A 24,922-nucleotide genomic window follows, 5' to 3' on the forward strand; every position below is an offset into this window, starting at 1 on the left:
ATTTGTCTTGGTGCATATGCTCTCAGTGTACATAAAAGAAAAGATACCTTCATCAAGGTACAACATTTACAACACAAATGATGGTCAATATATCAATATAAATCATAAGGATTGCCAGCAACAAAGTTACAGTCATACAGTCATAAGTGGAAAGAGATTGGTGATGAGAATGATGAGAAGATTAATAGTAGTGCAGATTTAGTAAATAGTTTGACAGTGTTGAGGCAGAGGTGGCTGGATGGAGTCACGGAAGAAGTCGGCGGAATGGTAGAGGACAGGAAGACCTGGAGGAACATTGTCCATGGGGTCATGATAGGTCAGACACGAGTTTGCGACTAACAACAACAACAACAACAACATGGTGTTCACTGAAATCCATGACCAACAAGAACCCCTAAGATTAAAATTTTCCCTGGTGGTTGTTTGCAGCTTACAACTTACCATCCATTTTTCTCAGTTCTTTGTTAAGGGGCTTCTTCAGAAGCTTCTGCAGTGGCTATAGAGGCTGTTTTGGCGCCATAACAGTGCCAGCATTCCTTGGTCAGTGGAGTTGGTGGGACCTCCACCTTCCCATGTTGATGACTGAATAGACATGATTACCTATCTCCTTTTCTTATTACCTGCCTCCTTTTCTACTTATCGCTATAACTTTGTTGCTTGTATCTTTTACGATTTATATTGTTTTATTTAGTTTCCTAAATAAAATAAATAAATGAATAAATGAATAAATAACAACAATAATAATAAAATAATAATAATAATAATAATAATAATAATAATAATAATAATAAAAAAAAATGAATAAATTAAAATAAATAAATAAATGGCTCAAGGGCTAGGAAGTTGAGCTTGTCGATCGAAAGGTCGGCAGCTCAGCGGTTCGAATCCCTGGTGCTGCCGTGTAACGGGGTGAGCTCCCGTTACTTGTCCCAGTTTCTGCCAACCTAGCAGTTTCGAAAGCACTCAAAAAATGCAAGTAGAAAAAATAGGGACCACCTTTGGTGGGAAGGTAACAGCGTTCCGTGCGCCTTTGGCGCTGAGTCACGCCGGCCACATGACCACGGAGACGTCTTCGGACAGCGCTGGCTCTTCGGTTTTGAAACGGAGATGAGCACCGCCCCCTAGAGTCGGCAACGACTAGCACGTATGTATGAGGGGAACCTTTACCTTTACTTTACCTTTATTTAGTTTCCTAGCACGATTTATGTTGATTGCTTATTTAGTATCTTATGACTATCACTAAGTGTTGTATCTTATGATTTATGATGAATGTATTTTTATGATGACTATGATCATGATTTTTCACTAATAGGTTTTAGGTATAATGAGAGCTTATGCACCAAAGACAAATTCGTTGTGCGTCCAATATCCCAGAGGTCCTTTTTCAAGAGGCAACGTCTTCAAAGAAAAAACAAGAAAGTCCAGTTGCCTATTGAAAAAGCACCTTTGGGATAGGATTCCCTATACAATATTTCTAACACAGTTATATAAATTTATAAATTCTTCCCACACTATCAAGCATACATAGCTGGACTGTGCAACTTATGGACCCTTAAGGCAAACGCATCACTCGGTCACAAGAGGCTCTTGTTAAAGATGCTTAGGTCTAATGAGCTTCAAACTCTTCTACGACTGCAAAACCGAAGTAACACAATCACACCTTTGCATTATAGATGAAGTCGGTGAACTGTGCTGGCCAGCTGTTTAGACACCTGCTTAGCTAGGCCGATAGGAAGAGGAAATGGTCTACATTTCTGACGAAGCCTGAATTGATCCAAACTGTTGGAAAGGAAGGTAGATCTCCTAAATCCATCTTGGTAACTCGAGTCAAGAAAGGTGTTGGGTTACATGGTTGCTCTGGAAACAGTTGATTAGGATAACTTAGGATAACCTTCCATCCTCAGGGAACTTCTCTCTACCGGAATATATGCTTTGGGCTATTCTATAAATTGTATTTATGTGTTAACAGGAGTGCTGATTTACCCCCGGCTTATCAGGTATCAACACACCAATGGATTGGCAGCACAAGGAAACAACAGCCCATAGCCAGCCATCAACAGACCATTCAACCAATAGGAAAGCACCACATAAATATGGCTCATAGAATAGCCCCGTGATGGTGAACCTATGGCACACATGTGGAACCTATCGCCCGTTCCTCTTCTGGGTTTCTAGTGCGCATGCAGAGGTGGGTTTCAGCAGGTTCTGACCAGGTCTGGAGAACCAGCAGCAGAAATTTGGAATAGTTCAGAGAACCAGTAGTAAAAATTCTGCCTGGCCCTGCTCCCATCTATTCTCGGCCTCCAGAGTCCCAGCTGATCGGGAGGAAAAGGGGATTTTGCAGTAATCTTCCCCTGGAGTGGGGAGGGAATGGAGATTTTACAGTATCCTTCCCCTGCCACGCCTGGCAAGCCACGCCCACCAAGCCATGCCACGCCCGCCAAGCCACACCCCCAGAACCGGTAGTAAAATTTTTTTGAAACCCACCACTGCGCGCATGCGCACACGACGATCAGCTGGCCTTTGTGCGTGCGGCAGTGCCAGAAACTGGAAGAACTCGTCTTCCATTTTCCTGTGTGATCATGCGCGCCGCCAGCTGATCGATCACATCATGCGCAGAAAACCGGAAGACTAGCTGGACAGCACACATATGCATGGTGGAAACCGGAAGTTCATTTTGGGTGTGGACATGCACTGGGCAGTTCCGGGTTGCGACCAGGCAAGGGCGCATTGAAAGCGTGCGCACTTTGGCACAGAGTGCCGAAAAGATTCGCCCTCATTGGGATAGCTCATATTTCGGTAGAGAGTTGAAGATGGGCTCCAGCACAAGTCTGAAAGGTCAGAAGATTAAACCTCTGGTCCTGTTGACCGACCCAGATTGGATCTTGCAACATTATCCTAGGAAACGTATACTCGCCTTCCTCCGTGAGACGGTTTTTGGTTTAACAGGCTGTGTGAACCCAGCACGCACAAACTCTGGATTTATTTTTATTTTTAAAAGCATTTTTTCTACAACCTCTTCAGCCGAAGAGGTTGTAAAAATGCTTTTAAAAGGCTCTGATGATCCCAGCTGAGTTGCCTGATCGTCAGAGGCTTTTCTTTCCTTTTAAAAGCTTTTTTTTGCCTTTAAAAGGAAAAAAAAAGCCTCTGACGATCAGGCAACTCAGCTGAGATCATCAGAGCCTTTTAAAAGCAGTTTTAAACAACCTTTTCAGCCAAAGAGGTTGTTTAAAAATGCTTTTAAAAGGCTCTGATGATCCCAGCTGAGCCATGTGATCATCAGAGGCTCTTTTTTTTACTTTTAAAAGCATTTTTTCAGTCGAAGAAAAAAATGCTTTTAAAAGAAAAAAAAAACCCTCTGATGATCGCACGGCTCAGCTGGGCGGGGATGGGGGTGCAGGAATTTTTGCTACCGGTTCTCCGAACCACCCGCCACCATCGCTACCGGATCGCGTGATCCGGTTTGAACCGGGAGCATTTCACCACCGGTCCAGGGATGTCAAATTCAATTTCATTGAGGACTGCATCAAGGTTGTGTCTGACTTTGGGGGGGGGCAGAGTGTGGCTGGGTGAGCGTGGCCAGCTTGATGTCACTCATTAAGGCTCCATTTTCGGCCATGTCAGCCGTCCCGGGCTCTGTTTTTGTCCTCCTGCAGCCCTCTGCCAGCGAAAACGGAGCTCAGGAGGGCAGCATGTGGTTTCCTTCACTGTTTCCAGGATAGGCCTGAGCTAAGCAACCCGCAAGCCAGATCCTGCCCCTGGGCCTTGAGTTTTGACACCTTTGGTATGGTCTGTCACCTGTAACTATGACATTGATGCCTGTGACCCATTTTGCAATGTAGAATTTAAAAATAAAATAAAATAGCTGCAATCCCACAAAACCAGTTTATTGACCAGTTTTGGGGTTGCCTAAGGCCAACGGTGTTTTCGATTTTTATTTTTTTTGCCCCGCGATCTTAGAAAATAAATCTACACTGTTCTGCATTCTGATGAAAAGGAAAAGTTTTCCAATTCACATATTAAATGGCATTTTCCAGCTAGGTGTTAAAAGCTGGGTTTTGTGCCTCCTCAGCGACAGAGGACAAAATGTAATGAAGTCTTCCGCAGAGGAGAGGCTGTTGTGTTGCATTATCCTACATCAAAGGCTGAAGGGTGACACAGTATTTAAAGAGAATTGATTGCAGGCTCCAAATGAGCCCAATTTTGCAATTTATAACCACTACACAAATACACCCACACACCACCTACACACAAACACCTTTAATGAGTATCTGGTGGCCTGTGAATTGAAGAGGGTGCATAGTTTTTTTCCCCTTGACTACAAGAGCAGAAAAAATATGGTCAGTGTACTGAAGAAAGTGCAGTTACAGAATATAGTTGGAAGAGACCTTGGAGGTCTTCTAGTCTGACCCCCTGCTCAAGCAGGAGATCCTGTATCATTTCAGGCAAGTGGCTGTCCAGTCGTTTCTTTACAAACTCCAGTGATGAAGCACCCACAATGCCTGAAGGCAAGCTTTTCCATTGTTAATTGTTCTCATTGCTAGGAAGTTTCTCCTTAATTCCAGGTTGCTTCTCTGCTTGATTAGTTGCCATTGTTTCTTGTCTTGCCTTCTGGTGCTTTGGAAAATAAGTTGACCCCCCCTCTTCTTTGTAGTAGTCTCTCAAATATTGAAACACTGCTATCATGTCACCCCTAGTTCTTCTTTTCTCTAGACCAGAAGTCGGCAACCTTAAACACTCAAAGAGCCACAAAGGTCATAACTGGACGTCCCCATTCAATTCTGGAGCCGTCCGGAAGTCCGGTTCCCCCACCATAGAGTCTCCTTCTAGTGCGGTGTCCTTTTTCCTCTACCTGTCCTAACCAAAAGCCCTATCAATTGTAGAGCCGACTGGAAAACCCTCCCCTTGCCATAGAGTCTCCTCCTGGCACGCCATGCTTCCCCCCCTCCCTAACTGGAAGCTCCTCTCAAAATTGTGGTGCTGACCAGCGACAGGGAGCCGCAGCAGAGAGATGAAAGAGCCACGTGGCTCCAGAGCCGTGGGTTGCTGACCCCTGCGCTAGACTAAAGGGAAAGGTTCCCCTCGCACATGCGTGTTAGTCGTTGCCGACTCTAGGGGGCGGTGCTCATCTCCGTTTCAAAGCCGAAGAGCCAGCGCTGTCCGAAGAGGTCTCCGTGATCATATGGCCAGCGCGACTCAGTGCCAAAGGCGCATGGAACGCTGTTCCCTTCCTACCAAAGGTGGTCCCTATTTTTCTACTTGGATTTTTTACATGCTTTCGAACTGCTAGGTTGGCAGAAGCTGGGACAAGTAACGGGAGCTCACCCTGTTACGCGGCACTAGGGATTCTCTAGACTAAACATACCCAATTCCTGCAACTGTTCTTCATACGTTTTAGTCTCCAGGCCCCTAATCATAACTTAGTTCCTTTCCTCTGCACTTTTTCCAAAGTCTCAACATCTTGTTTTGTGATGTAGTGACCAAAACTGGAAGCAGTATTCCAGATGTGGTGTTACTAAGGTTTTATAAAGCAGTACTAATACTTCACGTCATCTTGACTTGATGGTCTGTTTATGCAACCGAGGATTCTACAGAGACAATCTTAGACAAAATCACGGAGCAAAAAAAAAACATTCCAGTGACATCAGTCTCCTAGAATAATTGAATAGTCCATCTCCACTTCACTCTACACAAAAGTACGACTGGGTAACCTTGTTTTGGGTTAAGGACCAAACTTGGTCACTTTCAGAATATATCAAAGGCGGGTAGCAAAAAAATAAAAAATAAAAGTGGCAAAACTGGAGGAGGAGATAATGAAAAAGATCACCCACAAAGTGTAACAGAGCATAGTTTTCCTCTCATATTTCAGTTGGATTCCTTCGCTACAGGTAGTCCTCGACTTATAACCGATTGCTTAGCAACCATTTGAATTTAAGACGGACCTATCTGGGGGCGTGCTTCCGATCCGGATTCAAAGTAATTGCATTTAGGACTGCTTCTAACATCCTGTGGGCATGTGACCACATTTTACAACAGTTTTGCTGAAAACTGGCAGGTACTTCTAGTTTTTGGTGAAACCAGTCCCATAATCCCCACAATACTGTCAAATTATTTACTAAGACTGTATTACTATTATTCTTCTCATCCTTCCTAGTACCTATCATATTTTTCGGAGTATAATACACAGCTTTTTTCCCCCAAAAAGGAGGGTGAAAATCTGGGTGCGTCTTATACTCCAAATGTAGCCCCACCCAGCTTCTCAAATGGAGGTTTCAGAGGCTGAAAAAAGCATCAGAAAAAAAACTTCAGAAAAGAAGCCCCCAAACAGAACTTCAGAAAAAGAAGCCTCCAAACAGAGCTTCAGAGGCTTTTTTTCCTGAAGCTGTTTTGGAGGCTTTCAGAGGCAGGAAAAAAAAAAAAAAAGCAAGGCACAGAGCTCACAACCAAGGAACCTGTTGCTAAAATTCACCTCTGGGAACAGCTGATTGGGAGTATTCTGGGAGGCCGATCCACCTGCCAATCAGCTTTTTTCTTATTTTCCTCCCCAAAAACTAAGGTGGGTCTTATACTCTGAAAAATACGGTATCTCTTCCCACTTATGAGTATAACCATGTTGCTTGTATCTTTACAATTTATATTGTTTTATTTGTTTCCTAGTATGATTTGATTGCTTATTAATAGCTTATAACTATCGCTAAGTGTTGTACCTTATGATTCTTGACGAATGTCTTATTTTTTTCTTTTTATGTATACTGAGTGTATGCATGAAGACAAATTCCTTGTGCATCCAATCACACTTTGCCAGTAAAGAATTCTATTCTAAAAAAAATATTCACATTTAACAAAGCTCAGTGCACTCTTCTGTCCTCTTGAGGGAGCTAGAAATTAATTTTTTTATCAGCATCAGAAGAATGAACTCCATACAGTACAAGGCATGCAACTTTTCGAAAGAAACACTTCACGGTTTTTAAATAAAACATTCTTTTATTTAAAAGAATAAGAGATGAGGGGAAGGAAAGAATGTTAAAAGATGGTATGATTCAACCTTTCCTGTTATGTGGTTTTAAGGAATCTCTACAGTCTTCCCAAGAGGTAAGGTGGGCCTACCTATAATTCTATGTTCTTAATTACTAAAATCACCAAAACGTAGCAAGAAGGCGTTGCAATAATAAATGCCTGATATGATATTTTTTTTCTTAAAGAATGTTTCCCATATGCCCCATCAGCTCTATTAATTGTTCCCTTGTTTCCAGTTATGTAATCCCAGACATGGCAGACGTGAAGAACAAAGATTTATTATGAAAATTAGGCTCTGCTAATCTCAAAGGAGAAGACTTTTAAGAGCCCATAAATGTTTTTAAGTAAGCAATTGGCTATTTAATGTTCATTTAATACCAAAAGGTCATTCTGCAAAACAAAATAGAAATCAATCTTTCCTGCTCAGTGTAATTTGCCAACTCAAAAAAAATAAAATCAAGCTTTTATTAATGATAACTTAAGAATCCATTTATTCAGTTGGTGACTTTAAATTCATTCTTCCTATTTTACTTTTTATAAAGTAAAATAGATTATAAAGATTACCTAAGATGGCGCCGACGAAGGCTGCCTCGGTGAAATGCTCTCTAATTGTTTCTTTATTTCTAATTGTTCTCTGTGACTCACTACGGATTTCCTACTCACGAGACCATCTGCTAAAAATTAAGGAACATTTCTTTAAGGAGCAGCTTTCTTTAATCTCACCCCCGCCTGTCTTTACAAACACGGAGGAGATTCTAACACAGGAGGAGGCAATTCCCATGGAGCCATGGATTACTAAAAAAACCAAACGACGGAAACGAGGTAAACGATCTGGGATCTTAATCAAGCTAAGAACTCGCACTAAAACTCCTCTGCCTTCAATTTTCCTAACAAATATACGCTCACTTGCAAATAAGATGGATGAAATACTCCTCTTAAACAAATACTATTCTGATTTTCGCAATTCAGCAGTCCTATGCTTCTCTGAAACCTGGTTAAATGAATATATTAATTCAACCTGGTGTCAAGATTTTAACATAATTTACAAATTCTGTGACAACAATTTAGAGACTCTAATTATCAACTGCAAACCTTACTATTCGCCTCGTGAATTTTCCTCATTTCTTCTAATTGCTGTTTATGTCCCACCACAAGCCTGTGTAAACGAGGCATTACGAACTCTAGCTGACCAAATCATGGAGGCTGAAGCCAAACACCCTGATTCACTGGCCATTGTTTTGGGAGATCTAAACAAGGCAAACTTAAGGAAAGAACTACCAAAATACTTTCAGCATGTCAATTGTCCCACCAGAGGCAAGAATACTCTAGACCACTGCTACACAACACTAAAAGATGCCTATCGGTCTTTACCACGTGCAGCTGTAGGACACTCTGATCATTGCATGATTCACCTTGTACCTGCTTACAGGCAAAGACTTAAAGCCATAAAACCAATAATTAAATCAGTGAAAACCTGGACGGAGGAATCAGAATTAAAGCTACAGGCATGTTTTGACTGCACTGATTGGAATATTTTAAAGATACCTCTGCAGACCTGGATGAACTCACAGATACTGTAACATCATATGTCAGCTTCTGTGAAGACCTATGTGTACCTACAAGGAACTTGCGAATACACAGTAATAACAAACCTTGGTTTACACCTAAACTTAAGCAGCTACGACATTCCAAAGAGGAAGCCTACAGAAAAGGTGATAAAATGCTGTACAATCAGGCCAGAAATGCACTAACAAGGGAGATAAGAGCAGCAAAAAGAAGCTACTCTGAAAAGCTAAAGAATCAATTTTCAGCAAATGAACCAGCAAACATGTGGAAAACTCTTAAAAATATCACCGGCTATGGCAAACCTCCTTCCCAGGCTGAAGGTAATCAACAACTGGCAGATGACCTGAATGAGTTTTATTGCAGGTTTGAAAGAAAACTACAGCCACCTATCTCCACAACCCACATCTCAGACACACCAACAGCAGCCAAGCCTCCTACAACTGACCCCATTTCATTGGGTTCACAACCCCTAGTGATCACAGAAAAGGAAGTGCAGGACCTATTTCACAGACAAAAGCCAGGAAAAGCTCCAGGCCCAGACAAGATAACTCCTTCTTGCTTAAAAGTCTGTGCTGACCAATTGGCCCCAACTTCACCCATATTTTCAATAAATCACTAGAGATGTGCTATGTTCCTTCTTGCTTCAAACGCCTACCATCATCCCAGTGCCAAGAAGCCCACCATCAAGGAACTGAATGACTACAGACCAGTTGCTCTAACATCTGTAGTCATGAAAACCTTTGAAAGGCTAGTGCTTTCCTACCTGAAAACCATCACGAATCCGCTTAGACCCCTTGCAATTTGCATACCGAGCAAATAGATCAACAGATGATGCTGTTAATATGGCTCTGCACTACATCCTACAACATCTTGAGTCTCCAAAGACCTATGCAAGGGTCCTTTTGTAGACTTTAGTTCAGCATTCAATACCATCATTCCAGACATTCTTCTAACTAAGCTAAACCAGCTACAGGTACCGGAACAGACTTGTAAGTGGATCACAAGCTTCCTAACAAACAGGAAGCAGCAGGTGAAGCTAAGCAAGATCACATCAAATACCTGTACAATTAGCACAGGGGCCCCCAAGGCTGTGTGCTCTCCCCACTTCTCTTCTCTCTGTATACCAATGACTGCATCTCCAATGATCCATTTGTTAAGCTACTGAAGTTCGCAGATGACACAACAGTGATTGGTCTCATTCGAGACAATGACGAATCCGCATATAGATGAGAGGTCGAACGACTAGCCTTGTGGTGCAACCAAAACAATCTGGAACTGAACACACTCAAAACCGTAGAAATGGTGGTAGACTTTAGGAAAACCCTTCCATACTTCCACCTCTCACAATACTTGACAACACAGTATCAACAGTAGAAACCTTCAAATTTCTGGGTTCTATCATATCGCAAGATCTCAAATGGACAGCTAACATCAAAACATCATTAAAAAGGACAACAAAGAATGTTCTTTCTGCGCCAACTCAGTAAGCTCAAACTGCCCAAGGAGCTGCTGATCCAATTCTACAGAGGAATTATTGAGTCTGTCATTTGCACCTCTATAACTGTCTGGTTCGGTTCTGCAACCCAACAAGAAAACACAGACTTCAGAGGATAATTAGAACTGCAGAAAAATAATTGCTACCAACTTGCCTTCCATTGAGGACCTGTATACTGCACGAATCAAGAAGAGGGCCGTGAAAATATTTGCAGATCCCTCGCATCCTGGACATAAACTGTTTCAACTCCTACCCTCAAAACGACGCTATAGAGCACTGCACACCAGAACAACTAGACACAAGAACAGTTTTTTCCCGAAGGCCATCACTCTGCTAAACAAATAATTCCCTCAACACTGTCAGACTATTTACTGAATCTGCACTACTATTAATCGTTTCATAGTTCCCATCACCAATCTCTTTCCACTTATGACTGTATGACTATAACTTGTTGCTGGCAATCCTTATGATTTATATTGATATATTGATCATCAATTGTGTTGTAAATGTTGTACCTTGATGAACGTATCTTTTCTTTTATGTACACTGAGAGCATATGCACCAAGACAAATTCCTTGTGTGTCCAATCACACTTGGCCAATAAAATTCTATTCTATTCTATTCTATAAGTGGCTGCCTCCGGTTGTAAGGAACATCTCCAGATATCTCTACGAAACTTTATGTAAAGCTGGGATGAAGAGCAGAATATGTAACTCAACCCCAAAAAATGTGGCAGCTCTACTTACCTCTTGAAAATTTCCTCTAGGTGAAGCTTCAGAGGTACATATTGATAAGAAGTTAGTTGCAAAGGAACCTAACAGAAAACTCCATGCAAGGTTGCCCCCTTCCATCTTATCAACGAACGCTTAGGCGTCTTACCTTGAATGTCATCGTTGAAAGTGCAGTAACGATTGCGATATTTTTTGAGAAGCCGGAATGCGTTGGCATTGGCAAAGTCTTCAAACTGAATGAGACAGTTCATTCCGTACCTGCAGAGTGAAAAAGGAATAATAATCAAGAATAATAACCATTGGCAGAAGAACTAATGGGAAAAACACGGACACCTTTTTCCCAGGAAGAATTTGTGACCCAGGCCCAAGTAGGTAGTAGGAAACTCAGTCGGTGAAAAAACAAACAAACTTTATTCGAACAGCTGAGAATTACTTCATTCCCAGAGTTGTTCAACTAAATTAAAACAAATTCCTCCCGACACAAATTCCTCAGTCCTATCGCAAACCTTGGTCCAATTAGGCAAACTGCCAAAGGCCTTTCTTGGCAAACGTTCAGAAGTCACAAAACTAAATACAAGATGTAGATGAAGCAGAAGATGCAGCTACCAACGTTGTTTTCCGGCAAAGCCCAAACACCGTTACTGGTCTATTTTAAGCCTTATGGGAGGGGCCAATCATCTTTTGGCCCTACTCCCAAGTCGTCCTCTCTGCTTGAGCTGCTCTTGCCTTCTGGCAGCTCTTCTCATGCGTGCATTAGGAACAGGCTCCTCCTGTTCCTCTGCCTCACTACTATCAGTCTGCACCGAGCTTTTGGACGTGCTGGAACCCATCCTCAGGGAACTTCTCTCTACCGGAATATATGCTTTGGGCTATTCTATAAGTTGTATTTATGTGTCAACAGGAGTGCTCAGTTACCCCCGGCTTATCAGGTATCAACACACCAATGGATTGGCAACACAAGGAAACAACAGCCAATAGCCAGCCATCAACAGACCATTCAACCAATAGGAAGACACCACATAAATATGGCTCATAGAATAGCCCCGTGATGGTGAACCTATGGCACACATGTGGAACCTATTGCCCGCTCCTCTTCTGGGTTTCTGGAGCGCATGCAGAGGTGGGTTTCAACAGGTTTTGACCAGGTCTGGAGAACCGGTAGTGGAAATTTTGAATAGTTCAGAGAATTGGTAGTAAAAATTATGCCTGGCCCTGCTCCCATCTATTCTCGGCCTCCAGAGTCCCATCTGATCGGGAGGAAATGGGGATTTTGCAGTAATCTTCCCCTGGAGTGGGGAGGGAATGGAGATTTTACAGTATCCTTCCCCTGCCACGCCTGGCAAGCCACGCCCACCAAGCCATGCCACGCCCGCCAAGCCACACCCCCAGAACTGGTAGTAAAAAATTTTTGAAACCCATCACTGCGCGCATGCGCACACGACGATCAGCTGGCCTTTGTGCGTGCAACAGTGCCAGAAACTGGAAGAACTCGTCTTCCATTTTCCTGTGTGATCATGCGCGCCGGCCAGCTGATCGTCACATGCGCATGCGCACCAGAAAACCGGAAGACTAGCTGGACAGCACACATATGCATGGTGGAAACCGGAAGTTCATTTTTGGGTGTGGACATGCACTCGGGGCAGTTCTGGGTTGCGACCCAGACGAGCGCCAAGTGCGCATTGAAAGCGTGCGCACTTTGGCACAGAGTGCCGAAAAGATTCGCCCTCATTGGGATAGCTCATATTTCGGTAGAGAGTTGAAGATGGGCTCCAGCACAAGTCTGAAAGGTCAGAAGATTAAACCTCTGGTCCTGTTGACCGACCCAGATTGGATCTTGCAACATTATCCTAGGAAACGTATACTCGCCTTCGTCCGTGAGACGGTTTTTGGTTTAACAGGCTGTGTGAACCCAGCACGCACAAACTCTGGATTTATTTTATTTATTTATTTATTTATTATTTAAATTTCTAGACCGCCCTTCTCCCAAAGGACTCAGGGCGGTTTACAGATGTATAAAAAACACTATACAAACATTAAAATAATTTAAAATGAAATATTTAAATTTAGGCTACTCCTTAAAACCCGTTTAAAATTCCCAATTAAAACTATCAGGCCAGTCCTGCACGATGAAACAACCATGTTTTCAGCTCGCGTCGGAAAGTCCGGAGATTGGGGAGTTGGCGAATACCAGGTGGTAATTCGTTCCAGAGGGTTGGAGCCCCCACAGAGAAGGCCCTCCCCCTGGGGGTCGCCAGCCGACATTGTCTAGCCGACGGTACCCCAAGGAGGCCCACCCTGTGGGAGCGCACTGGTCGCTGGGAGGCTATCGGTCGCAGTAGGCGGTCCCATAAATAACCAGGTCCCATGCCATGAAGCGCTTTAAAGGTGTAACCAATACCTTGAATTGCACCCGGAAGATCAGTGGAAGCCAGTGCAGCCTACGCAGGAGTGGTGTTATATGGGAGCCGCGACTTGCTCCCTCTCTCACCCTCTCTCAAAGAAGCGTTAATAATTCCCTGAAGCCAGCTTCGTGTAACCTCCTGTGTGGATTATGTGGCAGACGTTCGGAGGATTCTTTGAAAGACCCACGCGTGGAAAAAAAAATGTTTCTCTAAAGGCACGCGGTTAAACAATCAGCGCTTTGAATATATACAGCGAATAATCGGGAGAGACGGCACCAATGTGCGGAGATTTACGTTCAAAGAAAAAACGTAATGAATAAGACCCCTTCTGAATAAGTGGCCAAGGGAGCATCTAATGAAAAGAGAATATATTGCCTTTGGGTCCCAAGCTAAGCAATAAAACTCTGGCATGGAAAAACAATCTTCCATTCAGCACCTCCGACTCTTCCTGAAACCCGATGGTGAACAACCCCAGGATAACACGGAGGGCTTCCAATCGGAAACTGACACCAGGAAAATCAAGCTTTATTTCTACATAAGCTACTGAAAGCTCCATTCATCACTGTATTAAAAAGGTTCCTGGTTTTTGTCAGTGTCTCTCCCAGGTGTATTTTTTTTTTTGGGGGGTTGCTATTTGTCAGGATTTTTTTTTTCGCCCTGCTAATGTGTGTCTGTCAGCAAGAAGACAAAGGCAGCTGCCTTTGCGGCCTCTTGCTAGATATTCAGACAAGTAATTCAGTCCCTATTTTGCTCCTTGATTTAAAAAAAAAGAAAGAAAGACGAGAAAAGAAGAAAAGATTTACCTCTCCGAGGGCCCTTCCATCTCACCTGTTTTTTCAGATGGGCACCTGTTGTTAAAGAGCTTACAGTCCTTGCCGTACAAAGAATTAAAAAGAAAAAAAAATCTGACAAGGAAGCATCAGATTCCTGTCAGGAGGCTACAATTCTTACTGAACCTACCTTCTGGATGTAGTAGACTTTAGGAAAAACCCTTCCATACTTCCACCTCTCACAATACTTGACAACACAGTATCAACAGTAGAAACCTTCAAATTTCTAGGTTCTATCATATCGCAAGATCTCAAATGGACAGCTAACATCAAAAACATCATTAAAAAAGGACAACAAAGAATGTTCTTTCTGCGCCAACTCAGTAAGCTCAAACTGCCCAAGGAGCTGCTGATCCAATTCTACAGAGGAATTATTGAGTCTGTCATTTGCACCTCTATAACTGTCTGGTTCGGTTCTGCAACCCAACAAGAAAAACACAGACTTCAGAGGATAATTAGAACTGCAGAAAAAATAATTGCTACCAACCTGCCTTCCATTGAGGACCTGTATACTGCATGAATCAAGAAGAGGGCCGTGAAAATATTTGCAGATCCCTCGCATCCTGGACATAAACTGTTTCAACTCCTACCCTCAAAACGACGCTATAGAGCACTGCACACCAGAACAACTAGACACAAGAACAGTTTTTTCCCGAAGGCCATCACTCTGCTAAACAAATAATTTCCTCAACACTGTCAGACTATTTACTGAATCTGCACTACTATTAATCTTCTCATCGTTCCCATCACCAATCTCTTTCCACTTATGACTGTATGACTATAACTTGTTGCTGGCAATCCTTATGATTTATATTGATATATTGATCATCAATTGTGTTGTAAATGTTGTACCTTGATGAACGTATCTTTTCTTTTATGTACACTGAGAGCATATGCACCAAGACAAATTCCTCGTGTGTCCAATCACACTTGCCCAATAAAATTCTATTCTATTCTATTCTATTCTAGTTTGTCAGAAAAATGGAATACAGGTAATCCTCACAAGTCAGCCCCAAATTTCTGTTGCTAAGCGAAACGTTTGTTAAGTGAATCAGGCCCCGTTTTACGACCTTTCTTGCCACAGCTGTTACGTGAATCACTGCAGTTGTTAAGTTAGCAGCACGGTTGTTAAGTGAATCTGGCTTCCCCACTGAGTTCGCTCGCCAGAAGGTCTCAAAAGGGGATCACATGACCCCGGGACACTGCAACCATCATAAATACGAGCCAGTTGCCAAGCCCTGACTTACTTGCACAGGGGTGGAAATTCTCCGTTTGCCACCCAGAAGGGCTGGAGAAAGGCAAGGCATAAATCTGGCAAGTATATAAATATTGTAATGACATACACATACTCCTAAAGAAATCCAGACAGGACAAAAATAAAGTTTTATTAAGGATTAAAATGAGTAGTTTATATAAAATATGACGCTGCATCTGGAAAAATGTGCAAGCTAAAATTGTCTCTCTCTTTCTCTTATAAATACACAGAGAGACTGTAGGAATCTAATTTCAACATGCATAATAATAAGTTTAAGGGCCTCATTACCAGCCAGCGAGCGTAAATAGACTGCTAAACCGGATTGGATGGTTCGTTTTGCCTGCTCCGAATCTGGGTAGAAATTGTGGCAGAAAGCCACGAAATAGAATCATTTTTTCCACTTTTGTTTGCAAAACCCGAAATGGTTGACCAAGAAAAATGGATGCATCTTTTATTATTCCCAAATAAGTACAATCAGAATCAGCACACACATAGGTAGTCCTCGACTTACAACAATTCATTTAGTGACCATTCAAAGCTACAAGGGCACAAAAGCAGTTACTTATGGCTGTTTTTTTCCCACACTTACGGCTGTTGAAGAGCAACTGGATCATTCTCTCTACATGGGGCTTCCCTTGAGGAGCACCCGGAGACTCCAGTTAGTTCAGAATGCAGCTGCGCGGGTGATAGAGGGAGCCCCTTGTGGCTCCCATGTGACACCTCTCCTGCGCAGACTGCACTGGCTACCTGTGGCCTTCCGGGTGCGCTTCAAGGTTTTGGTAATTATCTTCAAAGCGCTCCATGGCATAGGGCCGGGTTACTTACGGGACCGTCTGCTGCCACCGATTGCCTCTCACCGACCCGTGCGCTCTCACAGGGAGGGACTCCTCAGGGTGCCGTCAGCCAGGCAGTGCCGACTGGCGACACCCAGGGGAAGGGCCTTTTCTGTGGGGGCCCCCACCCTCTGGAACGAACTTCCCCCAGGACTTCGCCAACTTCCTGACCTTCGAACCTTCTGCCGCGAGCTTAAGACACATTTATTTATTTGCGCAGGACAGGACTAGAATTTTTAAATTTTGAATTTGGTTTTAATGGGGTTTTATTATTTGTATTTCTATTTTAAATATTCGGCCTTATTTAATAAGTTTTTTAATTGTTGTTTTATCCTGTATTTATATGTATGTTTTATTCTGGCTGTAAACTGCCCTGAGTCCCTAGGGAGATAGGGCGGTATAAAAATGCGAAAAATAAATAAATAAATAAATAAATAGTTGTAACGATTGCAATGTCCCAGAAACTTGTGATCGCCTTTTGCGGCCTTCTGACACGCAAAGTAAACGGGGAAGCGAGATTCACTTAACAACCGTGTTACTAACTTAAGAACTGCAGGGATTCACTTAACCCCTGTGGCAAGAAAAGTCGTAAAATAGCATGCAGAATCCAAAAAGAGGCATTAAAAAAGAGGATTAAGAAAGCAAAAGGATAACTAAAAATAATTAGGTGAATAAGGCATCTACGGAAAACACACAGAGAGTCCTCGGCTTATGGCCACAATGGAGCCCCAAATTTATGTTGCTAAGCGAGACATTTGTTAAGTGAGTTTTGCTTCATTTTACCACCTTTCTGGACACAGTTGTTAACCGAATCACAGCCGTTGTTAAGTTAGCCACACAGTTGTTAAGTGCCTCTGGCTTCCTCGATAACTTCGCTGGACAGAAGGTCGCAGAAGGGGATCACAGGACCCCCCCCATGGGACGCTGCAATTGTCATAAATGCGAGTCAGTCGCCAACTGGCTGAATTTTGATCACGTGACCACAGGGATGCTACCAACGGTCGTAAGCATGAAAAATGCCATAACGTCACTTTCCCCCCCCCCAGTGATGTTGTAACTTTGGAACCGTTGCAAATCAAGGACTACCTGTACTGTCAAGTTAAAAAACAAACAAACCACATCCTGAAAGACGACAATTTCACCAAACCATGCAGGCATTTTCATATGCTTGTTTCTACCACCAGAGCTGAAGTACAACAGCAAGTTCAAAGAAGGAACGATCGCATCAACCGTTTCGGACTCCATCTCAACATCAAGAAAACGGAGTACTTAGAAACTGTCACCGCGCCTGGAATGCTTCTAATCAATGGAGAAAACCTAAAGGAGGTGGAGATTTTTCAGTATCTGGGATCCCAGTTCCAAGGCAATGGCGACATCAATGGCGAGGTGCGAGCAAGGGTGAAAGACCTTGGAGTTTTCATATCCAATGATCTAAGGGCCAAAGCCCACTGCAACTACATCGCAAAAAAGGCTCTAAGAGTTGTAAACCTAATCTTGCGTAGCTTCTTCTCCAGAAACTCTACACTACTAACCAGAGCATATAAAACATTTGCTAGGCCAATTCTTGAATACAGATCGACTGTCTGGAACCCTCACCACATTTCTGACATCAATACAATTGAACGTGTCCAGAAATATTTTACAAGAAGAGTTCTCCGCTCCTCTGATTACAACAAAATACCTTATGCCACCAGACTTGAAATCCTGGGTTTAGAAAATTTAGAGCTACGCCGCCTTCGACATGACCTGAGTTTAGCTCATAGAGTCATCTATTACAATGTCCTCCCTGTTGAAGACTACTTCAGCTTCAATTGCAACAATACACAAGCACACAACAGATTTAAGCTTAATGTTAACTGCTCCAAACTTGATTGCAGAAAATATGACTTCAGTAATAGAGTTGTTAATACTTGGAATACACTACCTGACTCTGTGGTCTCTTCCCAAAATCCCAAAATCTTCAAGCAAAAACTGTTGGTTTTTGACAGTTGACCTCAAAAACCCCATACTGAGGTCTGTAAGGGGCGTGCATAAGAGCACAAATGTGCCTACCGTTCCTGTCCTATTGTTTCCTTTCATTATATCCAATTAATACAGTTATTACATACTCATGCTTATATATATGCTTTTATATTGTATAGTAATTTCATGCTTATACTTATATATACACTGTGTGACAAAATAAATAAATAAATAAAATAAATAAATAAAATGCAGCCTGGATGCGTTGGCAAGAACCCACCGGTGTGTTATGTGACAGACGAATGCCAACCTGTCTTAAATCTAAGATTTACAAGACAACCATCCACCCTGTTGCACTGTATGGCACTAAATGCCGGGCAAGATGCCTTCGCTTCGCGGCGAAGGTTGTTGAGAGTATGGTGGCATATCAGTTTCCCTTACACCTGGATGAAACTGTCTATCTAGACCCGTTCCAGTCCGGTTTCCGGCCCGGTTACAGCACGGAGACGGCTTTGGTCGCGTTGGTGGGATGATCTCTGGAGGCCAGGGATAGGTTGTTCCTCTGCCCTGGTCCTATTAGACCTCTCAGCAGCTTTCGATACCATCGACCATGGTATCCTGCTGCGCCCGGTTGGAGGATTGGGAGTGGAGGCACCGTTTGCGGTGGTTCTCCTCCTATCTCTCCGACCGGTGCAATCGGTGTTGACAGGGGCAGAGGTCGGCCCGAGGCCCCTCACTTGTGGGGTGCGCGGGGATCGATCCTCGCCTTCTGTTCAACATCTACATGAAGCCGCTGGGTGAGATCATCAGTGGGTTCGGTGTGAGGTACCAGCTGTACGCGGATGACACCCAGCTGTACTTTTCCACACGGACCACCCCAGCGAAGCTATCGAAGTGCTGTCCGGTGCCTGGAGGCCGTCGGGTCTGGATGGGAGAAACAGGCTCAAGCTCAATCCCTCCAAGACAGAGTGGCTGTGGATGCGGCATCCCGGTACAGTCAGCTAAATCCATGCTGACCATCGGTGGCGAGTCATTGGCCCCAATGAGAGGTAACTTAGGCGCCCTCCTGGATGAACGGCTGTCTCTAGAAGATCATTTGACGGCCGTCTCAGGAGAGCGTTCTACCAGGTTCGCCTGGTGCGCCAGTTGCGCCTTTCTGGACCGGGAGGCCTTTGCACGGTCACTCACGCCCAGACGCCTCGCCTGGATTACTGCAACGCTCTCTACATGGGGCTTCCTTGAAGGGCATCCGGAGGCTGCAGTTAGTTCAGAATGCGGCTCTTCTGGTGATAGAGGAGCCTCGTGGCTCCCGTGATAACACCCATCCTGCGCAGGCTGCACTGGCTACCTGTGGCCTTCCGGTGCGCTTCAAGGTTTTGGTGACCACCTTTAAAGCGCTCCATGGCATAGGGCGGGTTATCTGGGACCGCCTGCGACCAGATACCTCTCACCGACCCGTGCGCTCTCACAGAGAGGACTCCTCAGGGTGCCGTCAGCTAGGCAGTGTCGGTTGGCGACGCCCAGGGGAAGGGCCTTCTCTGTGGGGGCTCCCACCCTCTGGAACGAACTCCCCCCAGGACTCCGTCAACTTCCTGACCTTCGAACCTTCCGTCGCGAGCTCAAGACACATTTATTCATCTGTGCAGGACTGGCTTAGATTTTTAAATTTAGAGGGGTTTTAAATTGATTTTAATATTTATATTTGATATTTATATTTCTATTTTTAATAATTCGGGCGCTAGAATAAGTTTTTTAAGGATTATTTTAATTTGTATATTGATATTGATGTTTTATATGCCTGTAAACCGCCCTGAGTCCTTTGGGAGATAGGGCGGTATATAAATTCGAATAATAAATAAATAAATAAATAAAGATCCACAGGGACCGAAAGCTATCTCCATGCCCAGAGGTGGGTTTCAGCAGGTTCTGACCAGTTCTGGAGAACTGATAATGAAAATTTTGAGTAGTTCGGAGAACCGGTAATAAAAATTCTGACTGGCCCCACCCCCATCTATTCTCTGCCTCCCGAGTCCCAGCTGATCGGGAGGGAATGGGGATTTTGCTGTATCCTTCCCCTGGAGTGGGGAGGGAATGCAGATTTTACAGTATCCTTCCCCTGCCATGCCCAAGCCACGCCCACTAAGCCATGCCATGCCCACCAAGTCATGCCCACAGAACAGGTAGTGAAAAATTTTGAAACCCACCACTGTCATGCCATGGAAATGCAAATGCTCCATTGGATATCCGGCATCTTGACCACATCACAAATGACATCATTCGACAACATTTGGGTGTGGCACCAATTATAGAGAAGATGAGACAAGGCCAATTCCGCTGGTACGGACATGTCCAGAGAGCGAAGAAGATTTTCATATAATCATCAAGGTTTGAGATCTACTTCAGGGAGTATTTACCCTGGAAACTCTTAATTTCCAGGCATTTTTCTCATTCGAACGCAACATTTTTTGCAAACAGATTGCGCCTATCAAGGAGATGGGCAGGTAGAATCTTTTTGTGTGTGACCCGAATGGAATTCTTCCATAAGGAGAGACAGTGCGATCTGCAAGTTTCGACTTGCATTCTAATGCTGCTTCATTACCTCACAAAGAACCAGGCCTTTGTTCTCCTCAGATCAAGGGGTTTTAAATTAATCGCTCCCATTATTTCTGGGCTAACTTTTGCTAGATGGAGCTATAGGCTGGGTTTTGCTTTCAGAATCAGAATAACAGAATTGAAAGGGATCTTTGAGGTCATCTAACCCAACTCCCTGGCCCCAGCCCAGGGCAAGGACCGTCTTGCCATCTTGGACAAATGGCTGTGGAAGCATTTCTTGAAAACTTCCAGAGAGAGAAAACATTCAAGAACAAAATCAGTGTGACAGCAGATTCTAGCCATTACATTTTTAAAAATATTCTTTTTTCCTTCTTTCTTTTTTCCCCACTCCCTCTCTCCCTGCTCTCTCTCCTTCATCAGCTCCAAACAATTAGACAATCTTCATTCATATCTATAACATCCTTAGATCTAAAGTTTTTCTTTGCTTCATGAACACACAATCTCCTTCCTTCCTTCCTTCCTTCCTTCCTTCCTTCCTTCCTTCCTTCCTTCCTTCCTTCCTTCCCTTCTCCCTCCTGCTCTCTATCCTTCATCAGTTCTAAACAATTAAGACAACCTTTATTCATATCTATAACATCCTTAGATCTAAAGTTTTTCTTTGTTTCATGAACACACAATCTCCTTCCTTCCTTCCTTCCTTCCTTCCTTCCTTCCTTCCTTCCTTCCTTCCTTCCTTCCTTCCTTCCTTCCTTCCCTTTCCTTCTCCCTCTCCTGCTCTCTCTTCTTCATCAGTTCCAAACAATTAGACAACCTTCATTCATATCTATAACATCCTTAGGTCTAAAGTTTTTCTTTGTTTCATGAACACACAATCTCCTTCCTTCCTTCCTTCCTTCCTTCCTTCCTTCCTTCCTTCCTTCCTTCCTTCCTTCCTTCCTTCCTTTCCTTCCCTCCTTCCTTAAAAGCCTTTGTTGACTCCCGGTGCCCGCTGGAGAGATTCTTCCATTTTCCTTGGCAAACTTTTTCAGAAGTGACGTGCCATTGCCTGCTCCTTAGGCTGAATAGCCCAAGGTCACCCAGATGGCTTTGTGCCTGAGACAGGAACTAAGAGTCACTGTTTATTATTCCCTTCACAGTATTTTAAAGTCACCTACATCACGCCTTCTACTTCCAGTTCCCAAAATGGCCCTCAGCAGAGGCAGCCAACAAAGACACCACGATAAAAGATCTGCAACGTCTTCTCAACTCCAGCAAAACGGACATCAACAAGTATCTTTTGTAGAGGTCCGTTTCCAAAACGGACAGATAAATGCTGGCCTGGGATACCCTTCCTGACATATAAACTTATCTTGGGCTTTTATCATGACGGCTGAATCTGGCTTTCGGTACATAATCCCAGGTACTCTGTCTGGCCCTGTCATTTGTCACATCATCACCTCTTGAAGACTGGCAGTCAACCAGAGATAATGGCACCATCGCTTGAGGTGCATCTCCAGGCCGATTAACAATGCCACCTTCCCGGCAAGGGAAGGAGAGATATCAATCTCTTTCCGTCTTCAAGTCCTGAATTGATGAGCCTGAAAGGACAGTGTGTGAGGACATCTTGATTATATCACTCGCCAGTGTTCTGTCAGGGGACAGACGACTGGGCAACTCACCAAACAAGACCGAATTAAGCCGAAAACCGAGAGCAGCATGTTATTTGCTTGTTGAACAGTTGCTCCGATGCAGATCTTTAGTGCGTTTTCTTTCAAAATGGGGATTTAAACCAGGGTTCTCCAACCTTGGCAACTTTAAGACTTGTGGACTTCAACTCCCAGAGTTCCTCAGCCAGCAAGTTGTCAAGGTTGGAGAACCCTGGTTTAAACTACAGGTAGTCCTCAGACTTACAACGGTTCATTTAGTGACCATTCGAAGTTAGACTGAAAAATAACGACCATTTTTCACACTTATGACCATTGCAGCACACCCCCACCCCATGGTCAGGTGATTTATATTCGGGACGTTTGACAATGGGCTCACATTTATGACGGTTGCAGTGTCTCGGGGTCACGTGTTCCCCTTTTGCGACCTTCTGACGAACAAAGCCAACGGGGAAAGCCTAATGCTGGGAAAGATGGAGGGCAAAAGAAGAAGAAGGGGACGGCAGAGAACGAGGTGGCTGGATGGAGTCACTGAAGCAGTCGGCGTAAGTTTAAATGGTCTCCAGAGGATGGTAGAGGACAGGAAAGCCTGGAGGAACGCTGTCCATGGGGTCCCAATGGGTCGGACGCGACTTTGCAGCTAACAACAATAACAAGAACTGAACTTGAGATGAAAGAGACTCTTTTCAACGTGAGCACTTCCTCCTCATCAGCCGAGGAATGTCGTTGGCGGGAACTAATTTGAGGACATATAAATTCCTTCTATGACGTGGGATGGAGCCTTTTGAAGGATACGATCCCAAATAAACCAACTTATAATGAAGTTTCTCAGGAAAGGCAAGTCTATTTTCTACTCCTGGAGGCACATTTGGCAAAAATTGGATGGCTCCTGGCTCAGCTTCCTGCCCAGGGAGACCATTTTTTTTTTTGTATCTCGTTTTGGCAGGCAAAGGCCTTTTTTATTTACTAAGGAGCTTTCCAGTTGATTTACCGCTAAGTAGTATTTCAATTAATTTATTAAATTTCAATTGCTGCATTGCCGCAATAAATCCCTATTTTATTTCTAATTTTGTCATTTTTTAAAATTCAATTATATTTTAACTGTCGACATTTAATGTCTGGCTAGCTTATTTGTAATCATTCTTCGGTGGTTTAGTAGACTTCAACTTCAGCAAATTCCAGATGTGGGGATTCCAACGCCTACAATTCAGGGAGTTGAAGTTCTACCAGTTTATAGTTGTTCAGAAACAATTGATTTAGACTAGCGGTGAAATCCGGCCAGATCTATCCGGCTCGCGCGAACCAGTAGCGTTGGCGCTGGGAGGGTCCGCCCACCTGCCAGTGTGTCATTACGTCCCGTTTTTGACCCTCTGTGCATGCGCAAAAGAGGCGCATGCGCTCCCATTCCCAAACCGGTAGCGAAGGTAAGTGGATTTCACCGCTGATTACATTACTTTTTTTGGGTAGAAAGATAACGTATGAAATAATGAAGAAATAAATAAGGGACCCTCTGTACCACCGAAGGGATTAAGTTAAATTTGACACCAGTTAAAGCAACTTTAGTCTGGTGCTGTCTTTTTCTGGTGAAAGGAAGGAGGAAACCTTTTGTAGATGGGTCTACTTGTGTGTGAGTAAGAAATATGACTACGGGGGATCATGCAGACATGAGATTTCACTTGATGAAGCTTTCTTGAATAAATATGGAGATCATTAAGTTGTGAGCTTTCACTTGCAATGTGATATTAGCCTAGCAAGGTAGTCCAGACAAAAGTATACCCAGAGGCCTAATTGTACTATATTGTAAAGATACATTAGCACAGGGGTGTCAAACTCAGATTTAACAGATTAACAGAGTTGGAAGGGACCTTACAGGTCATCTAGTCCAACCCCCCCCCGCCCTCTGCTCAAGCAGGAGACACTACACCATTTCTGACAAATGGCAGTCCAATCTTTTCTTGAAAGTCTCAAGTGACGAAGCTCCCACAACTTCCAAAGGCAACTTCTGTTCCACTGGTTGGTTGTTCTCACTGTCAGAAAGTTCCTCCTCATTTCCAGGTTGAATCTCTCCTTGAGTTTGACACCCCTGCATTAGCAGAATTTTGCAAGTCTAAAAATACATCTTTTCCATTTACAGTCCATGAAACTACAAAGGTCCCTTCTGAATCGTTCACCGTGCCCACATTCCTTCTGCAGGTTTACATGGAAACTACGGTAACCAAGGAGAGAACTAACCTGGAACTAAGGAGAAATTTCCCGACAGTGAGAACAATTAAGCAGTGGAACGACTTGCCTCCAGAAATTGTGGTTGCTCCATTACTGGAGGGTTTTAAGAAGAGATTGGATAGTCCTTTCTCTGAAATAGTATAGGTGCTCCTATTCGAGCAGGGGGTTGAAATAGAAGACCTTCAAGGCCCCTTCCAACTCTGTTATTCTGTTATGTGAGAAGTCTTCTCCAGCACCAGATTTCAAAGGCCTCAATTCTTTGGCACTCAGCCTTCCTTATGGTCCAACTTTCACAGCCATACATTGCAACTGGGAAAACCAGAGCCTTGACTATATGCACTTTTTGATATCTCTGCTTTTTAGTACGCTGTCTAGATTTGCCATAGCTTTCCTCCCCAGGAGCAAGCGTCTT

The 24,922-nt window shown here is 43.7% G+C and overlaps 1 protein-coding gene across 3 annotated transcripts in view; it reads right to left on the reverse strand.

The window, feature by feature from the left end:
- ME3 (malic enzyme 3) overlaps nucleotides 1–24,922 on the reverse strand; it is a 170,310-nt gene that overhangs the window by 34,048 nt on the left and 111,340 nt on the right. For all 3 annotated transcript variants that reach the window (XM_058186518.1, XM_058186519.1, XM_058186517.1), the window contains one exon: nucleotides 10,958–11,067. In XM_058186518.1, the coding sequence (XP_058042501.1) occupies nucleotides 10,958–11,067 (110 nt within the window). The remainder of the gene's footprint in view (nucleotides 1–10,957; nucleotides 11,068–24,922) is intronic.

The sequence above is a fragment of the Ahaetulla prasina genome, chromosome 5, assembly GCF_028640845.1.
Source record: "Ahaetulla prasina isolate Xishuangbanna chromosome 5, ASM2864084v1, whole genome shotgun sequence".
NCBI classification, from domain to species: Eukaryota; Metazoa; Chordata; class Lepidosauria; order Squamata; family Colubridae; genus Ahaetulla; species Ahaetulla prasina.